The sequence below is a fragment of the Dendrobates tinctorius genome, unplaced genomic scaffold, assembly GCF_039654945.1.
Source record: "Dendrobates tinctorius isolate UK_male_01 unplaced genomic scaffold, ASM3965494v1 ptg000103l, whole genome shotgun sequence".
NCBI classification, from domain to species: Eukaryota; Metazoa; Chordata; class Amphibia; order Anura; family Dendrobatidae; genus Dendrobates; species Dendrobates tinctorius.
This window is the reverse complement of record NW_027361771.1, coordinates 10,727,971-10,750,154: the sequence shown is the minus strand read 5'-3', so window position 1 is coordinate 10,750,154 and position 22,184 is coordinate 10,727,971. Positions and strand designations below refer to the sequence as shown.

Here is a 22,184-nt window from a genome sequence, read left to right as displayed (position 1 = left end):
CGCTGTCTAGCAGCAGCATTCCCAGTTGGTGGCTCTAACATTTGGACTTGCGACAGCTCCAGAATTTTTACAAAGATTATGGCAGCAATGGTAGCCATATTAAGGGTCAGAGGTTAGTCTCATATCTCGACGATATTCTCGTCAAAGCACCCTCCTTCGATCAGGCTCAGGAAAACCTATCTGCGGTTCTAATCAAGCTGTCCCAGTTTGGTTGGCTCTTCACAGGGAAAGAATCCCCCTTACGCCAACACAACGCCTAGAGTTCTTAGGGATGCCAATCAATACCCGCCGCTCGAGGGTCTTTCTTCCCGAAAGGAAGTGGATTACTCTCCGGCAGGGAATTTTGCTCTCTGCTAGAATCCCAACTCCTATCCTTTCGTGCTGCCATGAGAGTCCTGCGAAAGATGGTGGCAGCCTCAGAGGCGATACTCTTTGCCCTTTTCCGTTCCATGATACTTCAGGAGGACACCTTCCTTCAGTGGTACAGGTCCATCGCTTCACTGGATCGCCCCTTCGTCCCTCCCAGTCAGGCCAGGAAGTCCCTCAAGTGATGACTGACCTCCTCCCTTGTTTATCTGGGGCGGTCCTTTTTCCCCCTGTCCACTGGCAGGTGATAACTACGGATCCCAGCCTCCTGGGCTGGGGTGCGGTATTCCGTCACCTAGCGGTCCAGGGGTGATGGTCGAGGCGAGAATCCTCACTGTCGATCAACATTCTAGAACCAACCGTGGTCTTTCCAGCACTCCTACATTGGGAAGGATGCCTCAAGGATAAGCCAGTCCGGATTCAGACGGTCAATGCCACAGAAGTGGCATACATCAATCACCAGGGGGGAACCAGGAGTCCCCGGGCATCGGCAGAGGAATCAAAAACCTTCAGCCGCGATTCTGGCAATTTCAGCAGTTTACATTCCCGGCACAGACAACATGGACGCCGACTTCCTCATGTCATGATCACGTGTGTCAGGACGCAGATGTTACCGCAAGGCGGACCCATAACACACGTGGCCCTGGATACACCGCCTCCAGTGGGGCAAATTTAAATAATAAAGCGTGCAGGTGGATACGCCGCCTCCACCTGGCGAATTTGGGTATTACACGTTATATACATAAAATCTGGAAACCCCGCCTCCAGTACGGCGAATTTAAATAATAAAGGGAGAAACCTGGGAAACTTTAACAATGGTGGGCCCTGCAATAGGGAAAAGGGAATTGGAGACCTCCTGAGCTCCCCTGAGCCAGTGTCCCTGCACTCCTAACGTTCCCTATGCCGGTTTCGCACCGGGCGCCGCACGCGTACCTCAACGCCCTTGCTCACCCTGAACCTAAACCCTCACTAGGGAATGGGTCGGTGCGGAGACTAATCCCACCACTGCACTAATAATACACATGAGGAAAGAGACAATACAGGGGAAACACCACTTAGCTTTGCTCTGTTGCGTGCGCTCCTAGCAACAGAGCCCTCCACCTGAGTGCATCTTCTCCTCCACCCGGATCCATCACCATAACAGGATCCTTCACCTTAGTGCAGCCTCGGAGCAGAGTCCAACACCAGTTGCAGCTGCTTAGTACCAGAGTCCCAAGGATGAGTTCAGCTGCTGACACGAAGTCGAGCATGCTTGAGTCCAGCTCAGCGGCCAAGTCCCACATGGTGAGTGCCACTCTCCATAGTCGCCACTCCACCAGCCCATGCAGACACTTCCCGCTGACACCATCACGCCATGCCAGCCCTTCGTCCAGACACCATAGCTGAAACACGTCTCCCCTGGCTAAGCTGCGCAGGACTCCTCACCAGCTCCATCCTTCATCCAGGCTCTCCAAAAACAGAGTGAACACAAACTCACAATATCACAGGCAGTGAGTGAACCCCCTGAGCACACCTTTATAGGGTGTCACACCTGATCCATAATTAAGTGCAAAAAACCCTAAAGTGCAATACCACTCACCACCACCGGGGACAGTCAAGACACCTTGGAACTTTCCAAAGTAAAAAAAGTTCACTTTGTGCTTTTAATACCGCCAGATCCAACACTGGATCATGACAGTACCCCCTCCTTAATGAGGGGCCTCTGGACCCTCAAGACCACCCCTCATTAGGGAAACACCTACAGCGGGGACGCCCAGACCCTGAGTTCACCCCACCATTCCCTGACACTTCAGGTTTATGACAAACGCACCGCTGGTATTGGCAATAAAGTTCATTTTTATTATTTTGGAGGAAAGAGACAATACAGGGGAAACACCACTTAGCTTTGCTCTGTTGCGTGCGCTCCTAGCAACAGAGCCCTCCACCTGAGTGCATCTTCTCCTCCACCCGGATCCATCACCATAACAGGATCCTTCACCTTAGTGCAGCCTCGGAGCAGAGTCCAACACCAGTTGCAGCTGCTTAGTACCAGAGTCCCAAGGATGAGTTCAGCTGCTGACACGAAGTCGAGCATGCTTGAGTCCAGCTCAGCGGCCAAGTCCCACATGGTGAGTGCCACTCTCCATAGTCGCCACTCCACCAGCCCATGCAGACACTTCCCGCTGACACCATCACGCCATGCCAGCCCTTCGTCCAGACACCATAGCTGAAACACGTCTCCCCTGGCTAAGCTGCGCAGGACTCCTCACCAGCTCCATCCTTCATCCAGGCTCTCCAAAAACAGAGTGAACACAAACTCACAATATCACAGGCAGTGAGTGAACCCCCTGAGCACACCTTTATAGGGTGTCACACCTGATCCATAATTAAGTGCAAAAAACCCTAAAGTGCAATACCACTCACCACCACCGGGGACAGTCAAGACACCTTGGAACTTTCCAAAGTAAAAAAAGTTCACTTTGTGCTTTTAATACCGCCAGATCCAACACTGGATCATGACACCTCAGTAGAGAGGGGCTCGCGAAAGGAGAGTGGTCCTTACATCAGGACGTGTTCCGTCAGATATGCCAGCTATGGGGGACTCCAGATGTGGACCTCCTGGCGTCGCAACAGAACAGAATGGTCCAACAGTTTGTCTCAAAATACCGTAATCCTCTAGCAATAGGGGTCGACGCGCTGGTCATTCCCTGGACACAGTTCAGACTCCCTTACCTGTTCCCTCCCCATCTTCTCCTGCCCAGACTGCTAAAAAGATCAATATGACCGTCACCCCTTCCGCCTTGATCGCCCCGTACTGGCCCAGGAGGGCCTGGTTCACAGAAAATATCAATCTTCTCGCAAGCACCCCCTGGAGACTCCTCGACCGACCAGAGCTCCTGGCTCAGGGGCCGTTTTACCACCCAAATTCTCGGTTGCTCAATTTGTCGAAACCACAATACTGAGCGCAGCGGGGGGGTTTTTTGGACCGAGTCATTGATACAATGATCCAGGCTAAGAAGCCATCTTCTTCAGGGTCTATTATCAAGCCTGGAAGACTTATTTTGGCTGGTGTGAGTCAAATCACATCACACCTATACCCTGTTCCCTACCATCTGTCCTAGCCTTCCTCCAGGCAGGATTACATGCCGGTATTGCCCTATTTTCCCTAAAAGGCCAAGTGTCTGCTCTCTCTATTCTTTTCCAATGGAATTTGGCCTCTCGCCTGCAGGTTAAGACCTTTCTTCAAAGGGTGGCATGCAGCTCCTCCTTACAGATCCCCAGGGATCCATGGGATCTTGACCTGGTCTTGGAAGCCTTGACAAATTCACCCTTGTAGCCCCTCCGGGAAGCTCCCATATCCCTTGTGTCCTGGAAGGTGGTATTTCTCATAGCCATCACCCCTATCAGGGGGTTTCAGAGTTGGCGGCCCTGTCCGGTCTCCCTCCATTTTGATTATGCACCAAAACAAGGTTGTTTTGCGGCCTCCTCCTTCTTTCCTCCCCAAGGTGGTATCGGCCTTCCACCAGAACGAGGACATAATCTTACCGTCATTTTGCCCCAACTCTTCCTCTGGAGCGTTCTTTCAATAAGCTGGACCAGGCCAGGGCGATAAGGGTCTACCTGGCTAGGACTGCTCCTTTCAGGGAAGCAGACTCGCTCTTTGTCATACCTAATGGGATGAGAAGAGGCCTGCCGGCCTCTAAGGCAACAATCGCCCGCTGGATCAGAAGGGAAATTCTGGAAGCCTACCATGTGAAGAATAGGGTGTCCCCTGCTGGAGTCAAGGCTCACTCAACCAGGGCGGTGGGCGCCTCCTGGGCGGCACACCATAGGGCATCAGGCATGCAATTGTGCAAGGCACCACCTGGTCATCCGTTCATACCTTTTCAAGGTTCTATAAGGTCCATACCTATACTTCAGCGGACGCCAGCCTAGGCAGAAGAATTTTTCAGTCGGCAGTGGTGAGTTCTCCAACCTCAAGGATGTTTCTGTCTTCTCCCTCCCCAGGGACTGCTTTTGGACGTCCCACGGTTTCTGTGTCCCCCAATGAGACGAAAGAGAAAACAGGATTTTGGTTGCTTACCGTAAAATCTGTTTCTCAGAGTCTTTATTAGGGGAAACAGTGCCCTCCCATGATTTTGTTATCTGTAATAATTATATGATGGACTTACATGATAATGTCTCCTCCTACTGCTTTTTCACTAACTGATTGTCCTACAGCCTGTCGGAGGGGTGTATACTGCGGAGGCGGAGTTAACATTTTTTTCATGGCTTAGAGTCAACCTCCTAGAGGCAGCAGCACACACCCCACGGTTTCTGTGTCCCCCAATGAAAACTCTAAGAAACAGATTTTACGATAAGCAACCAAAATCCTGTTTTTGCTATCTCATTGTTAGTAAATCATAGCAAAACAGGAGCTTTGCTATGCTTTACAGACTGTCAGCGCTGCACTGACAGACAAACTTGCTACATCATGCTTTGAGTATGATCTAGCAAGTTTGCTAGCTCTTGTGATCTGGATGTTGTCATGATGACATCGGGTCACCATCGGGTCATCATATCGATATGGCGATATCGATTGCAGTATTTAGGGGGGTTAAAATTCTGGGAGCAGTGCAGGCAATGCTCCTGCACTGAGTGCCAGGTGGCAGCTGTCAGAATCAGCTGACACCCGACGACGATCTCACGCGCACAGCCTCTGAGAGTGCAAAATCGCCATGACGCTTCCATATGTCCATGGTCGGTAACTACAAGGTGACCTGGATGTATGGATACATGTAAGATTGTAAATGGGTTAAAAAAATTGGCTCCAGCAAAATGGCGCCGGTGGCAGTGTATATGCAGTATCTTCTATCACTTGCCGATAGATGCTACTGCGCATGCACCGCCACAATCTTGCTAGAGTCAATTTTTTTCTTTTTGCTCCAAGAAAATGGCACCAGCAGTGAGCGGGGTTTGCGCAGATTAAGAGCATCACTTGCCAATAGATGCTACTACATACGTGCCGCCATCGGCGAGCGATGCTCTTAATCTGCACAAGCCCTGCTCACTCAAATTTGGTTCCAGCAGAATGGCGCCAGCGGTGGCGCATGAGCAGTAGTATCTGCTGGAGTTAAATTATTTTTTTTAAAGGTTCAGTGACCTGCCATTTAAGCCAGAATGATAACAATGAGGTCAGGGCATGAAAAAAGCCCCACCCACAGGCCCGCCCCAAAGCACGAAAATCTCATTAACTGAAAACTGCAAACAGAGATTACACAAAAACCACAAGATGGATTTCTTCAACCCAGGTATCATTTTAATCAGTGTAATAGAATAAATACATCTTCCTGTGTATGTCCTTCTTTAAGTTATATATCTACCCCTTTATCCTTATGACACAAGATATTAAGCAAACATGAAAGAAAAAGCATACATCCAAAGGAGGACATCCAATGCCCATAAGCTTCTCTGTTTAAATAATCAGGCTGTGTGCACCCAGTGCATTTTTGGTGCATTTTTGTGGCAGTTTTTCCTCGCGGAAATGGGCCAAAAACGCTAGGGAATCCTTAAAGGGGTTGTCCGGGCTTTTCACATAATCTCAGTACATATCTGGGCTGCAGAATTATGACAATAAGTAATTTACTTTCTGTCACTAGTTTGCACGGTTTTCTAGATATTCTGAACAGAACGTCCAAGGGGGGGTGTTATGGCATTGAAATGAGAACTAGTCGTATCTTCCTACTCTACTCCAAACATGCCCTCTATAGCAACAATCCCACCCTCCATAGCTACAGGCCCTCCCCGTCCACATGAAGCAGCCCTCATCACACAGTAACGAATTCTTCCCCTCCAGCAGCCTCACTGCAGAGAGCAGAGAGCTGCTCCTCCCCCAGACACACACTGAACAGTTATCTATGGAAAGTGAAACTAGTGAGGAGTGAAAATCATTCTGTATTCTGGGCCACTCCATGATTACAAAACATAACTCATTATCAGTAATTCCTTCCCTCACTGTCCCAGGCTGCTGGCAGTAGTGAGAACAGACTGTGTGATGGCCAGTGATGGGGGTCAGCAGCTTCTAATCTGCACAGGGGATGGCAGTCACTGATGTAATCTGTGCTGTGGCAAAGCCTCTGCTGTGTGAATGAGACAGCTCTGTGTCACTGATGTCTTCACACAGCAGCAGATTTGGTGCAGTGTATGTGTGAGCACCGTGTCTCTAATGACACAAATACTGATGGGAGCAGCCTGTCCAATCAGCAGCTGTAACAGTGTGAAGTGTTGGGGGGTGTATGTATGTATGTATTGTGCTGCTTTCACAAATACAGGATCACTGCTGTGTTCTTTCCAATGCTGGAATGATGATAAAGATGAGTGCTGGTGCAGTTTACTGCCAGCCAATGAGTGGGCAGTGGGTGGTGCTGGTCACTGGAGCTTGCTGGGAGTTTGGTGGAGCTTCGCACATACACTGCTCCAAATCTGCTGCTGTGTGAAGACATCAGTGACACAGAGCTGTCTCATTCACACAGCAGAGGCTTTGTCACAGAACAGATTACATCAGTGACTGCCATCCCCTGTGCAGTTTAGAAGCCAAGCCCCATCACTGCCAGCAGCCTGGGACAGTGAGGGAAGGAATCACTGATAATTAGTGATTTATGTATTGTAATTTTGGAGTGGCCCAGAATACAGGATGATTTTCACTCCTAGCTAGTTTCACTTTCCATAGATAACTGTTGTGATTTCATTTTTCCCTTCACCATTGAGGTCTGATGAACTCCCTCCTCTGGTGAAGGAAGGTAGTGAGACTGATTACCAAACACCTGGGCAGCTAGATGATAACTGGGTGGCTGGAATTGAGGACTGGATATAAGGCTGCCGACGCCCTTCTTCCTGGCTGGTGATTTTCCTGCTGGATTCTTGGAGACCAGTCTGATTCCTGCGTCTCAAAGCTAAGTTTTTCTGCTCTGCTTTGTACTCTTCAATTTTGTTTTTGTTTTGCCTTGTTTTTTGGGAGTTCTGCCATCCCCGGCCGGGGGTGAGCTGAATTCCATTTTTGTCTCTGATCTGTTGATCTTTTGCTCTGTCTTCAGAATATACCTGAGTGCTGATATAGTCTTTTGAAGCCTAGCGACTTCAGGGCCTGTTTTTCCTATCAGTCGGTTGGCTCATTTTGATAGGGTTTTTGCGGATGGCAGACAGCAGCTTTCCTATCCTGTCCTATGTAGTTAGCTTGGGCCCCATCATTTGCTCAACCTATCTTTCTATCTGTGTTAGTGTTTTCATCTTGCTTCACACCGTCATTATATGTTGGGGGCTGCCTATTGCTTTGGGGTCTGCTCTGGGGCAGTTTAGTTTTTCCCCTTTCTGTCTTTAGGCTATGTAGCTCTCTGGCTGTGATCAAGGGGTCTAGGGCACCATAGGAACCACTCCACGGCTACTGCTAGTTGTTGTGGATAGGTTCAGGGGTCTGCAATCCGATAGCTGCCAACCTCTCTGGTTTTTCTGGACTTAGCTGGTATTTTGTTTTTTCCTCCTTCGGTGACTCATCATAACAGAATCACCAGCCATACCGCAGATCCTAGGGTACTCAATAGCAGGAGAGAATTGTAAAAAAAAAAAAAAGGAAAAAAAAAAAAAGTGTCAGAATTTTTTTTTTTGTGTGTGCATATTTTTTCCTCTATATCTCTGAGGCTGTAGGGGGAATTTTTCTCTCAATGGAGATGAAGCAATTGTCTGATCGTCTGGAGCAGCTCGCTGCTGAAGTGCGGGGAATTTCCGCCTATCTTGCTCATTCACATGCTGCTGAACCAAAGATTCCTACTCCTGATGTGTTTTTTGGGGATTGGTCTAAATTCTTGAATTTCAAGAATAATTGTAAATTATTTTTTGCCTTGAAGCCTAACTCGTCGGGGAACTCTGCGCAGCAGGTTAAAATTGTCATCTCTTTGCTGCGCGGCGATCCCCAGAATTGGGCGTTTTCTTTGAAACCTGATGATCCTATTCTGAATAATGTGAACGCATTTTTTCAAGCCTTGGGGTTGTTGTATGATGAACCTAATGCTATTGATCAGGCTGAAAAGACCCTGTTGGCATTAAGCCAGGGTCAGGATTCGGCAGAGTTGTACTGTCAAAAATTCCAAAAGTGGGCGGTCCTTACTACCTGGAATGATGGTGCCTTGGCAGCCCTCTTTCGGAAGGGTTTGTCAGAAACTGTAAAAGATACTATGGTGGGATTTCCTGTTCTCTCTGGTCTTGACGATTCTATGTCATTAGCCATTCAGGTGGATCGGCGTTTACGTGAACGCAAAACTACACGAGAGATGTTGCCACCTGTTGAACAAATGTCTGAACCTATGCAATGTGATAGAGTTTTGTCTAGGGTGCAATGTCAGGAGTTCAGAACGCGTAATAAGCTGTGTTTTTTTTGTGGAGATGCCTCGCATATTATTTCTGTCTGCCCCAAACGAGAGAAACGTTGTGCACACACGTTTTCTGTGGGTGGTGTTCAACCTAAGTTTCTTCTGGCAATTACTCTGATCTGCTCCCTGTCCACATTTTCCGCCAAGGCTTTTGTGGATTCAGGAGCAGCTCTGAACCTGATGGACTTGGATTTTGCTAAACGTTGTGGATTTCCTATGACACCTCTGCGGACGCCTATCCCTTTGAGGGGTATTGATGCTACTCCTTTGGCGAAGAATAAACCTCAGTTTTGGACCCAGGTGGTAATGCGGGTCGCCCCAGACCATCAAGAAAATTGCAGATTTTTGGTGTTGCATAATTTGCATGATACCATTGTTCTGGGGTTTCCCTGGTTGCAAATCCATAATCCAGTTCGGGATTGGAAATCTTTGTCTGTGGCGAGTTGGGGTTGTCGGTGTGCCCTTAGTGATGCTCCTGATTTCTCCACCTCTCCCCAGTCGCATGATGTTCCTGACTATTTGGCTGTATTTATGATGTATTTAGTGAGAATGAGTCTGCGTCTTTGCCTCCTCATAGCAGTTATGACTGTGCAATTGAGCTGAACCCGGGGTGTAAATTCCCCAAGGGTCGGCTTTTCAATTTATCTGTACCCGAGCACGAGGCTATGCGATCCTATATTAAGGAGGCATTGGAGAAGGGTCATATTAGACCATCCTCTTCACCCTTAGGTGCTGGGTTTTTTTTCGTGGCTAAAAAGGATGGTTCATTAAGGCCTTGTATTGACTATCGTGCCCTCAACAAAATTACTGTTAAATATCAGTATCCGTTACCCCTGATTTCTGATCTATTCTCCAGAGTTAAAGGTGCTTGCTAGTTTACCAAGCTTGACCTCAGGGGGGCGTATAATCTTATTCGCATTAAGCATGGGGATGAATGGAAGACGGCGTTTAATACTCCGGAGGGACATTTTGAGTACCTGGTGATGCCTTTTGGGCTCACTAATGCCCCTTCTGTCTTCCAGTGCTTCATGAACGATATATTCCGAGACTTTGTGGATAAATTTTTGATTATCTATCTGGATGATATTTTGATCTTCTCTAAGAATTGAAGAATTGGGACTCTCATGTGGAACATGTTCGGACTGTGTTCCGGATTTTGAGGGAGAATTCCCTGTATGTCAAGGGATCGAAATGCCTTTTTGGGGTACAGAGGGTTTCATTTTTGGGATTTATTTTGTCTCCGTCAACTATTGAAATGGACCCAGCCAAGGTACAGGCCATTTATGATTGGGTTCAGCCCACTTCTTTGAAGGCCCTCCAGAAGTTTTTGGGTTTTGCTAATTTTTATCGGAAATTTATAGCCAATTTTTCTGGTATTGCCAAGCCATTGACGGATTTGACTAGGAAGGGTGCTGATGTGCTGAATTGGTCTCCGGAGGCTGTTTCTTCCTTTCAGGAGCTGAAGCGAAGATTCACTTCTGCTCCGGTTTTGCGGCAACCTGATGTCTCACTCCCGTTTCAGGTGGAGGTGGATGCTTCTGAGATTGGTGCAGGAACAGTGTTGTCCCAAAAAGATCCTGTGACATCTAAAATGAATCCTTGTGCTTTCTTTTCCCGAAAGTTCTCCCCATCCGAACGTAACTATGATGTGGGGAATCGGGAACTGTTGGCCATGAAATGGGCATTTGAGGAGTGGAGACATTGGTTGGAGGGAGCCAAACACCAAGTCGTGGTCCTTACTGACCACAAGAATTTGATTTACCTGGAGTCGGCCAAGCGCTTGAATCCTAGACAGGCTAGGTGGGCCTTGTTTTTCACACGTTTTGATTTTGTGGTCTCTTTTCTTCCGGGCACTAAGAATGTCAAGGCAGACGCCCTCTCTAGGAGTTTCCTTGCTGATTCTCCTGTTGTGACTAAGCCTGCTGCCATCTTGGGCGAGGAGGTAGTTCTTTCTTCCATCTCGCCCGATTTGAGACGTGCTCTGGAAGAGTTTCAGGAGGACAAACCTGAGCGTTGTCCCAGTGGAAAGTTGTATGTTCCTGACCAGTGGAGGAAGAGAGTGATGTCTGAAGTTCATTGCTCTGCATTGGCTGGTCATCCAGGTATTTTTGGTACTAGAGATCTGGTGAATCGGTCATTTTGGTGGCCCACCTTGTCTCATGATGTCAGGAATTTTGTGCAGTCCTGTGGGACTTGCTCCCGGTCTAAACCTTGTTCTCGCTCTAGTGGCTTGTTGATGCCTTTGCCGGTGCCCAGGAGGCCATGGACCCATATTTAAATGGATTTTATCTCTGATATGCCTGTCTCTCCGAGAATGACTGTTACTTGGGTGATTTGTGATAGATTCTCTAAGATGGTCCATCTTGTACCACTCCCTAAGTTGCCATCTTCCTCTGAGTTGGTGCCCTTGTTTTTGCAACAGGTGGTTCGCTTGCATGGGATTCCTGAGAACATTGTATCTGACAGAGGAGTTCAGTTTGTGTCTAGATTTTGGAGGACTTTCTGTTCCAAGCTGGGAATTCAGTTGTCTTTCTCCTCTGCATTTCACCCTCAGACCAATGGGCAGACGGAGAGAACAAACCAGACTTTGGAGTCGTATTTGAGATGTTTCATTTCTGACGATCAGGATGATTGGGTTTCATTTTTGCCCTTGGCCGAATTTGCTTTAAATAATAGAGCTAGTTCTGCCACTTTGATGTCACCTTTTTTTTGTAACTTTGGTTTTCACCCTCGATTTTCTTCAGGGCAGGTGGAGCCTTCTGCCTGCCCAGGTGTTGACACTGTGGTGGAGAGAATGCACCAGATCTGGGACCAAGTAGTGGATAAGTTGTCTCTCTCCCAGGAAAAGGCCCAGCGGTTTTCCAACCGGCGTAGGACCGTTGGTCCCCAGTTTAAGGTGGGTAATATGGTTTGGTTGTCATCAAAAAATATCGCTATGAAGGTGGCTTCTCCTAAGTTTAAGCCTAGATTTATTGGTCCTTACAAGATTTTGGAGATTATTAATCCGGTCTCTTTTGGGTTGGCTCTTCCTGTCACATTTAAAATTCATAATGTGTTTCATAAGTCCTTGTTGAAGAGGTTTGTTGAACCAGTAGTTCCTGTGGTGGCACCTCCTGACCCTATATTGGTTGAAGGTAACATGGAATATGAGGTAGAGAAGATACTGGATTCCCGTCTGGCTAGACGGAGACTCCAGTATTTGGTTAAGTGGAAGGGTTATGGTCAGGAGGATAATTCCTGGGTCTCTGCCTCTGATATTCATGCCGAAAGATTGGTGCGTGCCTTTCATCGGGCCCACCCGGATCGCCCTGGTGGCATGGATGAGGGTTCGGTGACCCCTCCTCAAGGGGGAGGTACTGTTGTAAGTTCATTTTTCCCTTCACCATTGAGGTCTGATGAACTCCCTCCTCTGGTGAAGGAAGGTAGTGAGACTGATTACCAAACACCTGGGCAGCTAGATGATAACTGGGTGGCTGGAATTGAGGACTGGATATAAGGCTGCCGACGCCCTTCTTCCTGGCTGGTGATTTTCCTGCTGGATTCTTGGAGACCAGTCTGATTCCTGCGTCTCAAAGCTAAGTTTTTCTGCTCTGCTTTGTACTCTTCAGTTTTGTTTTTGTTTTGCCTTGTTTTTTGGGAGTTCTGCCATCCCCGGCCGGGGGTGAGCTGAATTCCATTCTTGTCTCTGATCTGTTGATCTTTTGCTCTGTCTTCAGAATATACCTGAGTGCTGATATAGTCTTTTGAAGCCTAGCGACTTCAGGGCCTGTTTTTCCTATCAGTCGGTTGGCTCATTTTGATAGGGTTTTTGCGGATGGCAGACAGCAGCTTTCCTATCCTGTCCTATGTAGTTAGCTTGGGCCCCATCATTTGCTCAACCTATCTTTCTATCTGTGTTAGTGTTTTCATCTTGCTTCACCGTCATTATATGTTGGGGGCTGCCTATTGCTTTGGGGTCTGCTCTGGGGCAGTTTAGTTTTTCCCCTTTCTGTCTTTAGGCTATGTAGCTCTCTGGCTGTGATCGAGGGGTCTAGGGCACCGTAGGAACCCCCCACGGCTACTGCTAGTTGTTGTGGATAGGTTCAGGGGTCTGCAATCCGATAGCTGCCAACCTCTCTGGTTTTTCTGGACTTAGCTGGTATTTTGTTTTTTCCTCCTTCGGTGAGTCATCATAACAGATAACTGTTCAGTGTGTGTCTGGGGGAGGAGCAGCTCTCTGCTCTCTGCACTGAGGCTGCTGGAGGGGAAGAATTCCTTACAGTGTGATGAGGGCTGCTTCATGTGGACGGGGAGGGCCTGTAGCTATGGAGGGTGGGGTTGTTGCTATAGAGGGCGTGTTTGGAGTAGAGTAGGAGGTTACAACTAGTTCTCATTTCAATGCCTTAACACCCCCCCTTGGACGTTCTGTTCAGAATATGTAGAAAACCGTGCAAACTAGTGACAGAAAGTAAATTACTTATTGTCATAATTCTGCAGCCCAGATATGTACTGAGATTATGTGAAAAACCCGGACAACCCCTTTAATACGTTTTAATATATTCATTTTTACAGGCTGGTGCAGGATTGTTTTTAGAGGGATTGCCCACCTTTTGGGGCAATATTTTTTGCTTAAATGAATGTTTTTCTGGCTAAATATCATTTATTGCCATTGGATTTGATTAATAATTTTGTTTTACTGCTGGCTGCAGAATGAGTTAACTGAGAATCCGTCAGTTTGCCCACTATGTTGGTTTGCTTGGGAGTTTGTAATTCTGATCTGTCTCTTTCTGAGCTCCTCTCAGCTGATTTGTGACCGCAGACCAAATCAAAGTTGAATGTGTAGGGACACAAAGCCAAACGGTGCAACATTTCTTTAACTGACAAATGGATGTTTTATAAAAAATTTGTAACACAACACATTTTAACAGAGACTCTTGTCTACAGTGGCATACAATTTTGCTGCAATTTTAGTATACATGTATTACTTACCGTTAATATACATTATGCATTGTGCTTACTAGTAGTATCATATTTACTTATTGTACATACTGTCACATTTACTTTGTTCTGATATGTATTACTTACCGCAGAGGTCTTAAAGTACGAAGAAGTCTCAGCACTCGTAACATTCCCAGAATCTTTGTGCCACTATCAGAAACCATTGACACAAGGATGTCAATTACTGAAATTAAAACAAGCATTCCATCAAGAACATTCCAACTACTTTTCAGGTAAGCCTTGCCACCAAAACACAAGTTGAGTGCCACCACCTGCAGAAATACAAAGAAATAACTAGTGACACATATCAAACCGAATATTGTTTAAAGATGGATCATATGGTTAACAGAAACAGTTTATTTTGTCACACCTTCACTTAAAGGGATTTGTCAGTGGGTTTTTGCTATTTAATCTGAGAGAGGCATAGTGTAGGGCAGGAGAGCCTGATCACAGGGAGGTGTCACTTATTAGTCTGTGTGTTGCAATTTCAATACAATCAGTATTTTATCAGAAGGAGATTACCACTTCAGGACTACAGTGCAGAGCAGTCAGGCTAATATGTGTAACCCTACCTCCACCACTGATTGGCAGCTTGCTTGCTAACAATCCATGCTGTACACAGGAAGCTGCGGGTCATACACAGCCCAGAAGTCTTATCTGTGCTACATCTACATTAGACAAAACAGGCGTTCTCTGAAAACTACACCGAACAATCCAGTAAGTGATACATCCCTGGAATCAGGCTTTCTTAGATAAATATTTTTTCTGCTCTCAATTTATACAACAAAAATATACTGACAGATTCCCCTTAACAGTACAGAAGACCCCATTGCAAATGAATAAACACCTGATTTTGCCAAATGCCCACTACACCCACAATGCTTTGGAGATGTAATTGCATCTGAAGTCCCAGCAAAAAATATACTTCACTGGGGCATTCAATTGTAATCATTCTGTTGCCTTAATTATATTTGAAAGTCCCAGAGTCAATAATTTTGCCCTGAAACTTTCACATGTAATTACACGAGCTGACAGAATGAAGAAACGGAGGGGAGCGGGAGAGAGCTAAATCCGAACACAAAGATAGACAGTTAGAAATACAGTGTACAATAGTAGTTCCGAGATCTTTTTACCTTTACTGTCATTTCCGCCAAAAAAATTAACGTAAAAATGTAGTTGGATAGTGTCAGGAATATTCTTTCCTGAAATAGATAAATATGGCAATTATTCTGTGATATTCCAACTCAGATCAAGTGATTAAACAAGCACAGACTGTAAAGGTGACCTGAAATAATACTTAGCTGGGAACTCGGCTTTCCAGTTTGTCTAAGTCATAAAGGTATAGAAAAATTATTTTAATCCTTGCAGACTTTGATTTTGACATCAGAGCAGTAATATTTGAATATTATGCATTGCAAATGAGAAAACTAGACAATTTTGCACTTTTTCAGTCTCTTTGCAATTGAGTAGCATATTATTATACATTAAATCACCTTGAAGAATCAGTTCCCAAATGCAGTTTCTTATGATATTTTATTGCTACTGTCCTTTGTGATGACATCCATTACATTCCAGTGCAAGCACTCATTTTGCTTCTCAGAGTATGCACTCATGTTCTTCCTGAATATGTCATTCTAAGCTTCAAGAATATGAACTTTAAAGCAGTTATCACACGACACAAAGTATATTTTAACCAATAAAGCTTGGAATAAAATAAGTTCCACAATTGGATGTGTTAAAAAAATGTTCCTGTGTTGAAATAATCGTGCCATGGTCGACAAGTACCATAATTCCTGGCCAGGGGAGGAAGAATAAGTGATTATACAGATGACACAGCAGGAGTTCGCAGCTGCTGCTTTTTGCTCTGTAAAACATTATTCTGTCTGCTTTATTACAGGAGCGAGTGTTTCTGCCATGTCTCCAGCCCATCATAAATCAAGTCAGTGACATAGGAGCTGTGGCTGCCTCTGACTTGATTTATGATGGACTCAGATTGTGGAAGATGTGACAGAAACTTTCACTCCTGTGATAAAACAGGCAGGGAATTGTTTTACCTCACAGAAAGAATCAGCTGCGATCCCATGCTGTCCTGTCTGTATACTCTTACTTCCGCTCACCATATTCCTGCACTGTTAGCTGTTAGACACAATCATTTAACAGTATATAGCAGGAGCACATTTATAATATAATCTCAGCACAGGAACATTTTTGTCTAACACATCCAATTGTGGAACTGTTTTATTATTCCAACATCTATTGATTAAAATGTACTTTGTTTGTGAGACAATCCTATTATGACACATCGTGCAGTCCATTGTGTTGTAGTTCTTCACCAGACCCTCAAACAAATCCATATAGTTTTCAACCTAGTGATTGCCTAAGAAGCCATGAGTGACTACAACATACAGTGCCTTGCGAAAGTATTCGGCTCCCTGGAACTTTTCAACCATTTCCCACTTATCATGCTTCAAACATAAAGATACCAAATGTAAATTTTTGGTGAAGAATCAACAACAAGTGGGACACAATTGTGAAGTTGAAAGAAATTTATTGGTTCTTTTAAATTTTTGTGGAAATTCAAAAACTGAAAAGTGGGGCGTGCAATATTATTAGTCCCCTTTACTTTCAGTGCAGCAAACTCACTCCAGAAGTTCATTGTGGATCTCTGAATGATCCAATGTTGTCCTAAATGACTAATGATGATACATATAATCCAACTGTGTGTAATAAAGTCTCCTTATAAATGCACCTGCTCTGTGATAGTCTCAGGGTTCTGTTTGATGCACAGAGAGCACCATGAAGACCAAGGAACACAACAGGCAGGTCCGTGATACTGTTGTGGAGAACTTTTACGCTGAATTTGGATTCAAAATGATTTCTAAAACTTTAAACATCCCAAAGAGCACTGTGCAAGTGATCATACTGAAATGGAAGGAGTATCATACCGCTGCAAACCTACCAAGACCCGGCCGTCCCTCTAAACTTTCATCTCAGACAAGGAGAAGACTGATCAGAGATGCAGCCAAGAGGCCCGTGATCACTCTGGATGAACTGCAGAGATCTGCAGCTGAGGTGGGACAGTCTGTCCATAGGACAACAATCAGTCATACACTGCACAAATCTGGTCTTTATGGAAGAGTGGCAAGAAGAAAGTCATTTCTCAAAGATATCCATAAAAAGTGTTGTTTAAGGTTTGCAACAAGGCACTTCGGAGACACAACAAACATGTGGAAGAAGGTGCTCTGGTCAGATTAAACCAAAATCGAACTTTTTGGCAACAATGCCAAACGATATGTTTGGTGTAAAGGCAACACAGCTCATCACCCTGAACACATCATCCCCACTGTCAAACATAGTGGTGGCAGCATCATATCAAAACTGATAGAGACACACCCCAAGCGATTTGCAGCTGTAATCATAGCAAAAGGTGGCACAACAAAGTATTAAGTTAAAGGGGTCGAATAATATTGCACGCCCCACTTTTCAGTTTTTGAATTTCCACAAAAATTTAAAATAACCAATAAATTTCGTTCAACTTCACAATTGTGTCCCACTTGTTGTTGATTCTTCACCAAAAATTTACATTTGGTATCTTTATGTTTGAAGCATGATATATGGGAAACGGTTGAAAAGGTCCAGGGGGCCGAATACTTTTGCAAGGCACTGTAGCTCTTATAATCTTACTAGTGAGCTTCTCAGGGAATTTGAGCATTCTATGTTTTTTATTTGCTGTCTAGACATCTGCTTCGATCTTGGCTATTGATAGTTTTAGGAAAAATACTTGAAGATATCTGACTCCTGATCCTTGTCCCAACCCAAAATTCAGTTTGCTGTGGTCAGTCCTGTTTATGGCAAAATGAATTGGGGGATGCTTGTTGTCACAAAGGAAAACAAAGCATATAAACTTGTAAAATTGAGTTTTTTTCTTCTTTTTACTATTTTGAAGTTGTCAAAGACAAAGACCCAAGACATAGTCATCAATTTTGATTCACATGTTTCTCCCTGACTTTTTGTGATTGACAGGATGCAAATTAACCTGCCTTGCTTTTCAGTAGAAATAACTTCATTTGAAAATATCACTGTCCTGATCACAAAATCACAGTTTGTGGGCATTAATAGTAATTACCAGCCAGAAACAAAGTAACCAAAAATAATTTTTACACTGTGTACAAATAAGCCAAAAGGGATAATACAATAGGTACGGAAAGTATTCAGACGCCTTTAAATTTTTCACTCTTTGTTTCATTTCAGCAAGTTGGTAAATTCAAAAAAAGTTATTTTTTTCTCGTTAATTTTACACTCTGCATCCCATCTTGACTGAAAAAAACTAGAAATGTAGAAATTTTTGCAAATTTATTAAAAAAGAAAAACTGAAATATCACATGGTTATAAGTATTCAGACCCTTTGCTCAGACACTCATAATTAAGTCACATGCTGTCCATTTCCTTGTGATCCTCCTTGAGATGGTTTTACTCCTTCATTGGAGTCCAGCTGTGTTTAATTAACCTGATAGGACTTAATTTGTAAAGGAACACCTGTCTATATAAGACCTCACAGCTCACAGTACATGTCAGACCAAATGAGAATCATGAGGTCAAAGGAGCTCAGAGACAGAATTGTGGCAAGGCACACATCTGGCCAAGGTTCCAAAATAATTTCTGCAGTACTCAAAGTTCCTAAGAGCACAGTGACCTCCATAATCCTTAAATGGAAGACGTTTGAGACCACCAGAAGTCTTCCTAGACCTGGCTCTCCAGTCAAACTGAGCAATCTTGGGAAAAGAGCCTTGGTGAGAGAGGTAAAGAACCCTAAGATCACTGTGGCTGAGCTCCACAGATGCAGTAGGGAGATGGGAAAAAGTTCCACAAAGTCAACTATCACTGCATCCCTCCACCAGTCAGGCCTTTATGGCAGAGTGGCCCGACGGAAGCCTCTCCTCAGTGCCAGACATATGAAAGCCCGCATAGAGTTTGCTAAAAAAAACACATGAAGGACTCGCAGACTATGTGAAATAAGATTCTCTGATCTAATGAGACGAAGATAGAACTTTTTGGTGATAATTCTAAGTGATATGTGTGGAGAAAACCAGACACTGCTCATCACCTGCCCAATACAATCCCAACAGTGAAACATGGTGGTGGCAGCATCATGCCATAAGGGTGTTTTTCAGCTGCAGGGACAGAACGACTGGTTGTAATTGAAGGAAACATGAATGCGGCCAAGTGCAGAGATATCCTGGATGAAAACTTCTTCCAGAGTGCTGTGGATCTCAGACTTGGCTGAAGGTTCACCTTCCAACAAGACAATGACCCTAAGCACACAAGTTAAAATAACAAAGGAGTGGCTTCAAAACAACTCTGTGACCATTCTTGACTGGCCCAGCCAGAGCCCTGACCTAAACCCAATCGAGAATCTCTGGAGAGACTGGAAAATGGCTGTCCACCAACGTTCATCATCCAACCTGACGGAACTGGAGAGGATCTGCAAGGAAGGATGGCAGAGGATCTCCAAATCCAGGTGTAAAAAACTTGTTGCATCATTCCCAAGAAGACTCATGGCTGTACTAGCTCAAAATGTCTTCTACTCAAAACTGAGCAAATGATCTGAATACTTATGACCATGTGATATTTCAGCTTTTCTTTTTTAATAAATTTTCTACATTTGTTTTTTTCAGTCAAAATGGGGGGCAGAGTGTACATTAATGAGAAAAAAATGACAATTGTTAATAATTGTTGGATAAAAAATTATCATTGAGAGCAATGAGAATTATAAACAGATTTGGTTTTACCATAACCTCAATTGTTATATTATGGTCAATGCAAGAATTTACTAAAACAGACATGTCAGGGGAGTTGACACTTCCACTATATGCATCATCCTTACATTTATTCTCATTGTGTTGTATAGCCTCAAAAGTTCCCTGCAGCTGGCAGGAAGGCACATGAACTTGACTGCCTGACCAATCAGAAAAAGAGAGCGCACTTAAAACTGATTCTGGCTTACTGCCGATTCGATCTATGGAGGTAATACCCTGTATTTGCTGTTATCCTACTAATACCTGCTCATCGCTTATTTTATGTTTGACCCAGATTGATGGATGACACTATTAGCTTCTGATCCCTCTGTAACTCATCTGGGTTGACTCCATTTCTAAACCTAAGCTTCTTTGACTTTGCTTATTAGCTATTTATTAGTTTATGCCACTCTATACTGTTTTGTGTACCATACTTTTATGTTGCAATCCAGGCTACTTATCTTTTAGATAAAGCTTTACGACTTTTTACTGAATATCACAACTGCTTCTGTTTGTGACCTTTTTCATATTTCTATCATTTCTTTTATAAAACCTAAGACAACCACCTTGAGTCCTGAGGCTAGTAGACTTACCCTGAAATCACTGGAAAGGTGACTGCTACGTGGTTAACTCTTGCTCTGTGTATTTTAGAACCAGGCAAAAAAAGAACTTTATACAGACTGCATTTTTTATAGAAGAAATATATCTTGCTAAAAAGTCTCAGCACCCTATTGACCAAAGTTGAGAAACTTCTAAAATGTCAACCCTCCCTAAAGCTGGAGTCACACATAGCGACTCACCAGCGATCCCGACAACGATATCAAGGTGTCAGGATCGCTGGTAAGTCGCTATGTGATCGCTGGTGAGCTGTCACACAGACAACTTCACCAGCGATCAGCACAGCGAGCTGGTAACTAACGTACACATCGGGTATCCAAAGGACGTGCGTCCCTTGGATACCTGATGTGTACGTTACCAGCTGATCGCTGGTCCCCCGAATGTCACATGTAGCGATGCGTGCTGGCCAGCGGGAGATCAGCAACGAAAGAAATGTCCAGAGGTTTCTTGCAGCGATCCCGGCAGGGGGGCCGGTCACTGATTGCTGTCACACACAGTGATCTCACTGGTGAGATCTCTGTTGTGTCACAAAACTTGTGACTCAGCAGCGATCTCGCTAGCGAGATTGCTATGTGTGACGGGGACTTAAGTCATTTTTTAAAGGAATCTGAGAACAGGTTTTTACTGCATGATGTAGGGGCGGTGACTTTGATTCCAATGGTGTCACTTACTGGCCTGCTTGTTGTAATTTCAATAAAATCAGTGTTTTTGCAGCATATTATATCTACAAGACTGGTTGTCTCGTTCCATGTAGTCCTCCTGCTCAGTATAACACCGCTCACACCACTTATTGGCAACTTTCTGGAAAATGCACAGTGTATACAGAAAGCTGCCCGTTATTGGTGTGGGTGAGACTATACAGACCTCAGAATTTAGAGCATTGCTGTATTGGCAGCAGATAAAACAGTGATTTTATCAAAACTACACCAAGCAAACGAGTAAGAGACATTTCACCCTGATTGGTGGAAACAGGGTCTTTGTCCCTACATCATGCTGCTCTCTGATTAATTAGCAAAAACCTTCTGACAAATTGTAATGATTGGGCAGAGCATTCATAAATTACTCTGCATGATAATTGAAAAAACTAAATGGTTTTCCTTTTTGTCTCTTAGGAATTTAACAAATTAGGTGTGGAATTACCAAAAAATGGAAGCAGACAACATAGCTAGTAGAGCCCAGGGTAAGTTGATGGCAATTTCTTTGTTGCTGTCAAGCTGTTTGTTAATCTGCCCTAAATTGTTCTGGTAGATTGGCCTACAGAATTTTCTGCACAGAATCTGCACCTCTTGGCAGAAAATGCAGGTAAAAATCTGCGCGTTTTTTATGCATTTTATAATGCGGATTTTCATACGTTTTTTGATGCGGATCGTATGCATTTTTGTAAGCTAAATAAAGATATGTTATTTAACAAAAAGAAAAAAGATTTGTGATGTCATTTCTGTCCAACCTCCTCTTTTACATTTGTCCAACCCACACTCCATTACACACACAGATAGATAGATAGATATATCCATAGATAAATCCATAGTTATATCTATAGATATATCCATATATATCTATCTTTTGACATATCTATGGATAGATATAGATAGAGAAATAGATAGATAAATAATAGCAAGGCCGATATTTATTAATGAACAATATGTTTAATTTTTTTTAAAAAATGGAAAAAAAAACGACGTGGGCTCCTGTGCAATTTTCTGCACCAGAGAGGGAAAGCCGACGGCCCGGGGCCAATATTTGTAGCCTGGGAAGGCGGTAATATCCATGGCCCCTTCCTAGGCTATGAATATCAGCCAGCAGCTGTCTGCATAGCCCTTACTGACTATTAACATAGGGGGACCCCCAAAAAAATGATGTGAGTCCCCCTATAATTTATAGCCAGAAAGGCTATGCAGACAGCTGCGGGCTGATATTCATAGCCTAGGAAGGGGCCATGGATATTGGCCCCCCCATGGATTCAAATACGAGCCCGCAGCCACCCCAGAAATGGCGCATCTGTATGATGAATCAATTCTGGCTCTTAGCCCCTCTCTTCCCACTGCCG

The 22,184-nt window shown here is 44.4% G+C and overlaps 1 protein-coding gene across 6 annotated transcripts in view; it reads right to left on the bottom strand.

Annotated features, from left to right (window-relative positions):
* The window catches only part of CACNA1G (calcium voltage-gated channel subunit alpha1 G), a 341,842-nt gene that overhangs the window by 197,715 nt on the left and 121,943 nt on the right, over positions 1-22,184 (bottom strand). For all 6 annotated transcript variants that reach the window (XM_073588056.1, XM_073588061.1, XM_073588058.1 and 3 more), the window contains exons 19-20: positions 14,858-14,926; positions 13,812-13,996 (exon numbers count right to left, since the gene is read on the bottom strand). In XM_073588056.1, the coding sequence (XP_073444157.1) occupies positions 13,812-13,996; positions 14,858-14,926 (254 nt within the window). The remainder of the gene's footprint in view (positions 1-13,811; positions 13,997-14,857; positions 14,927-22,184) is intronic.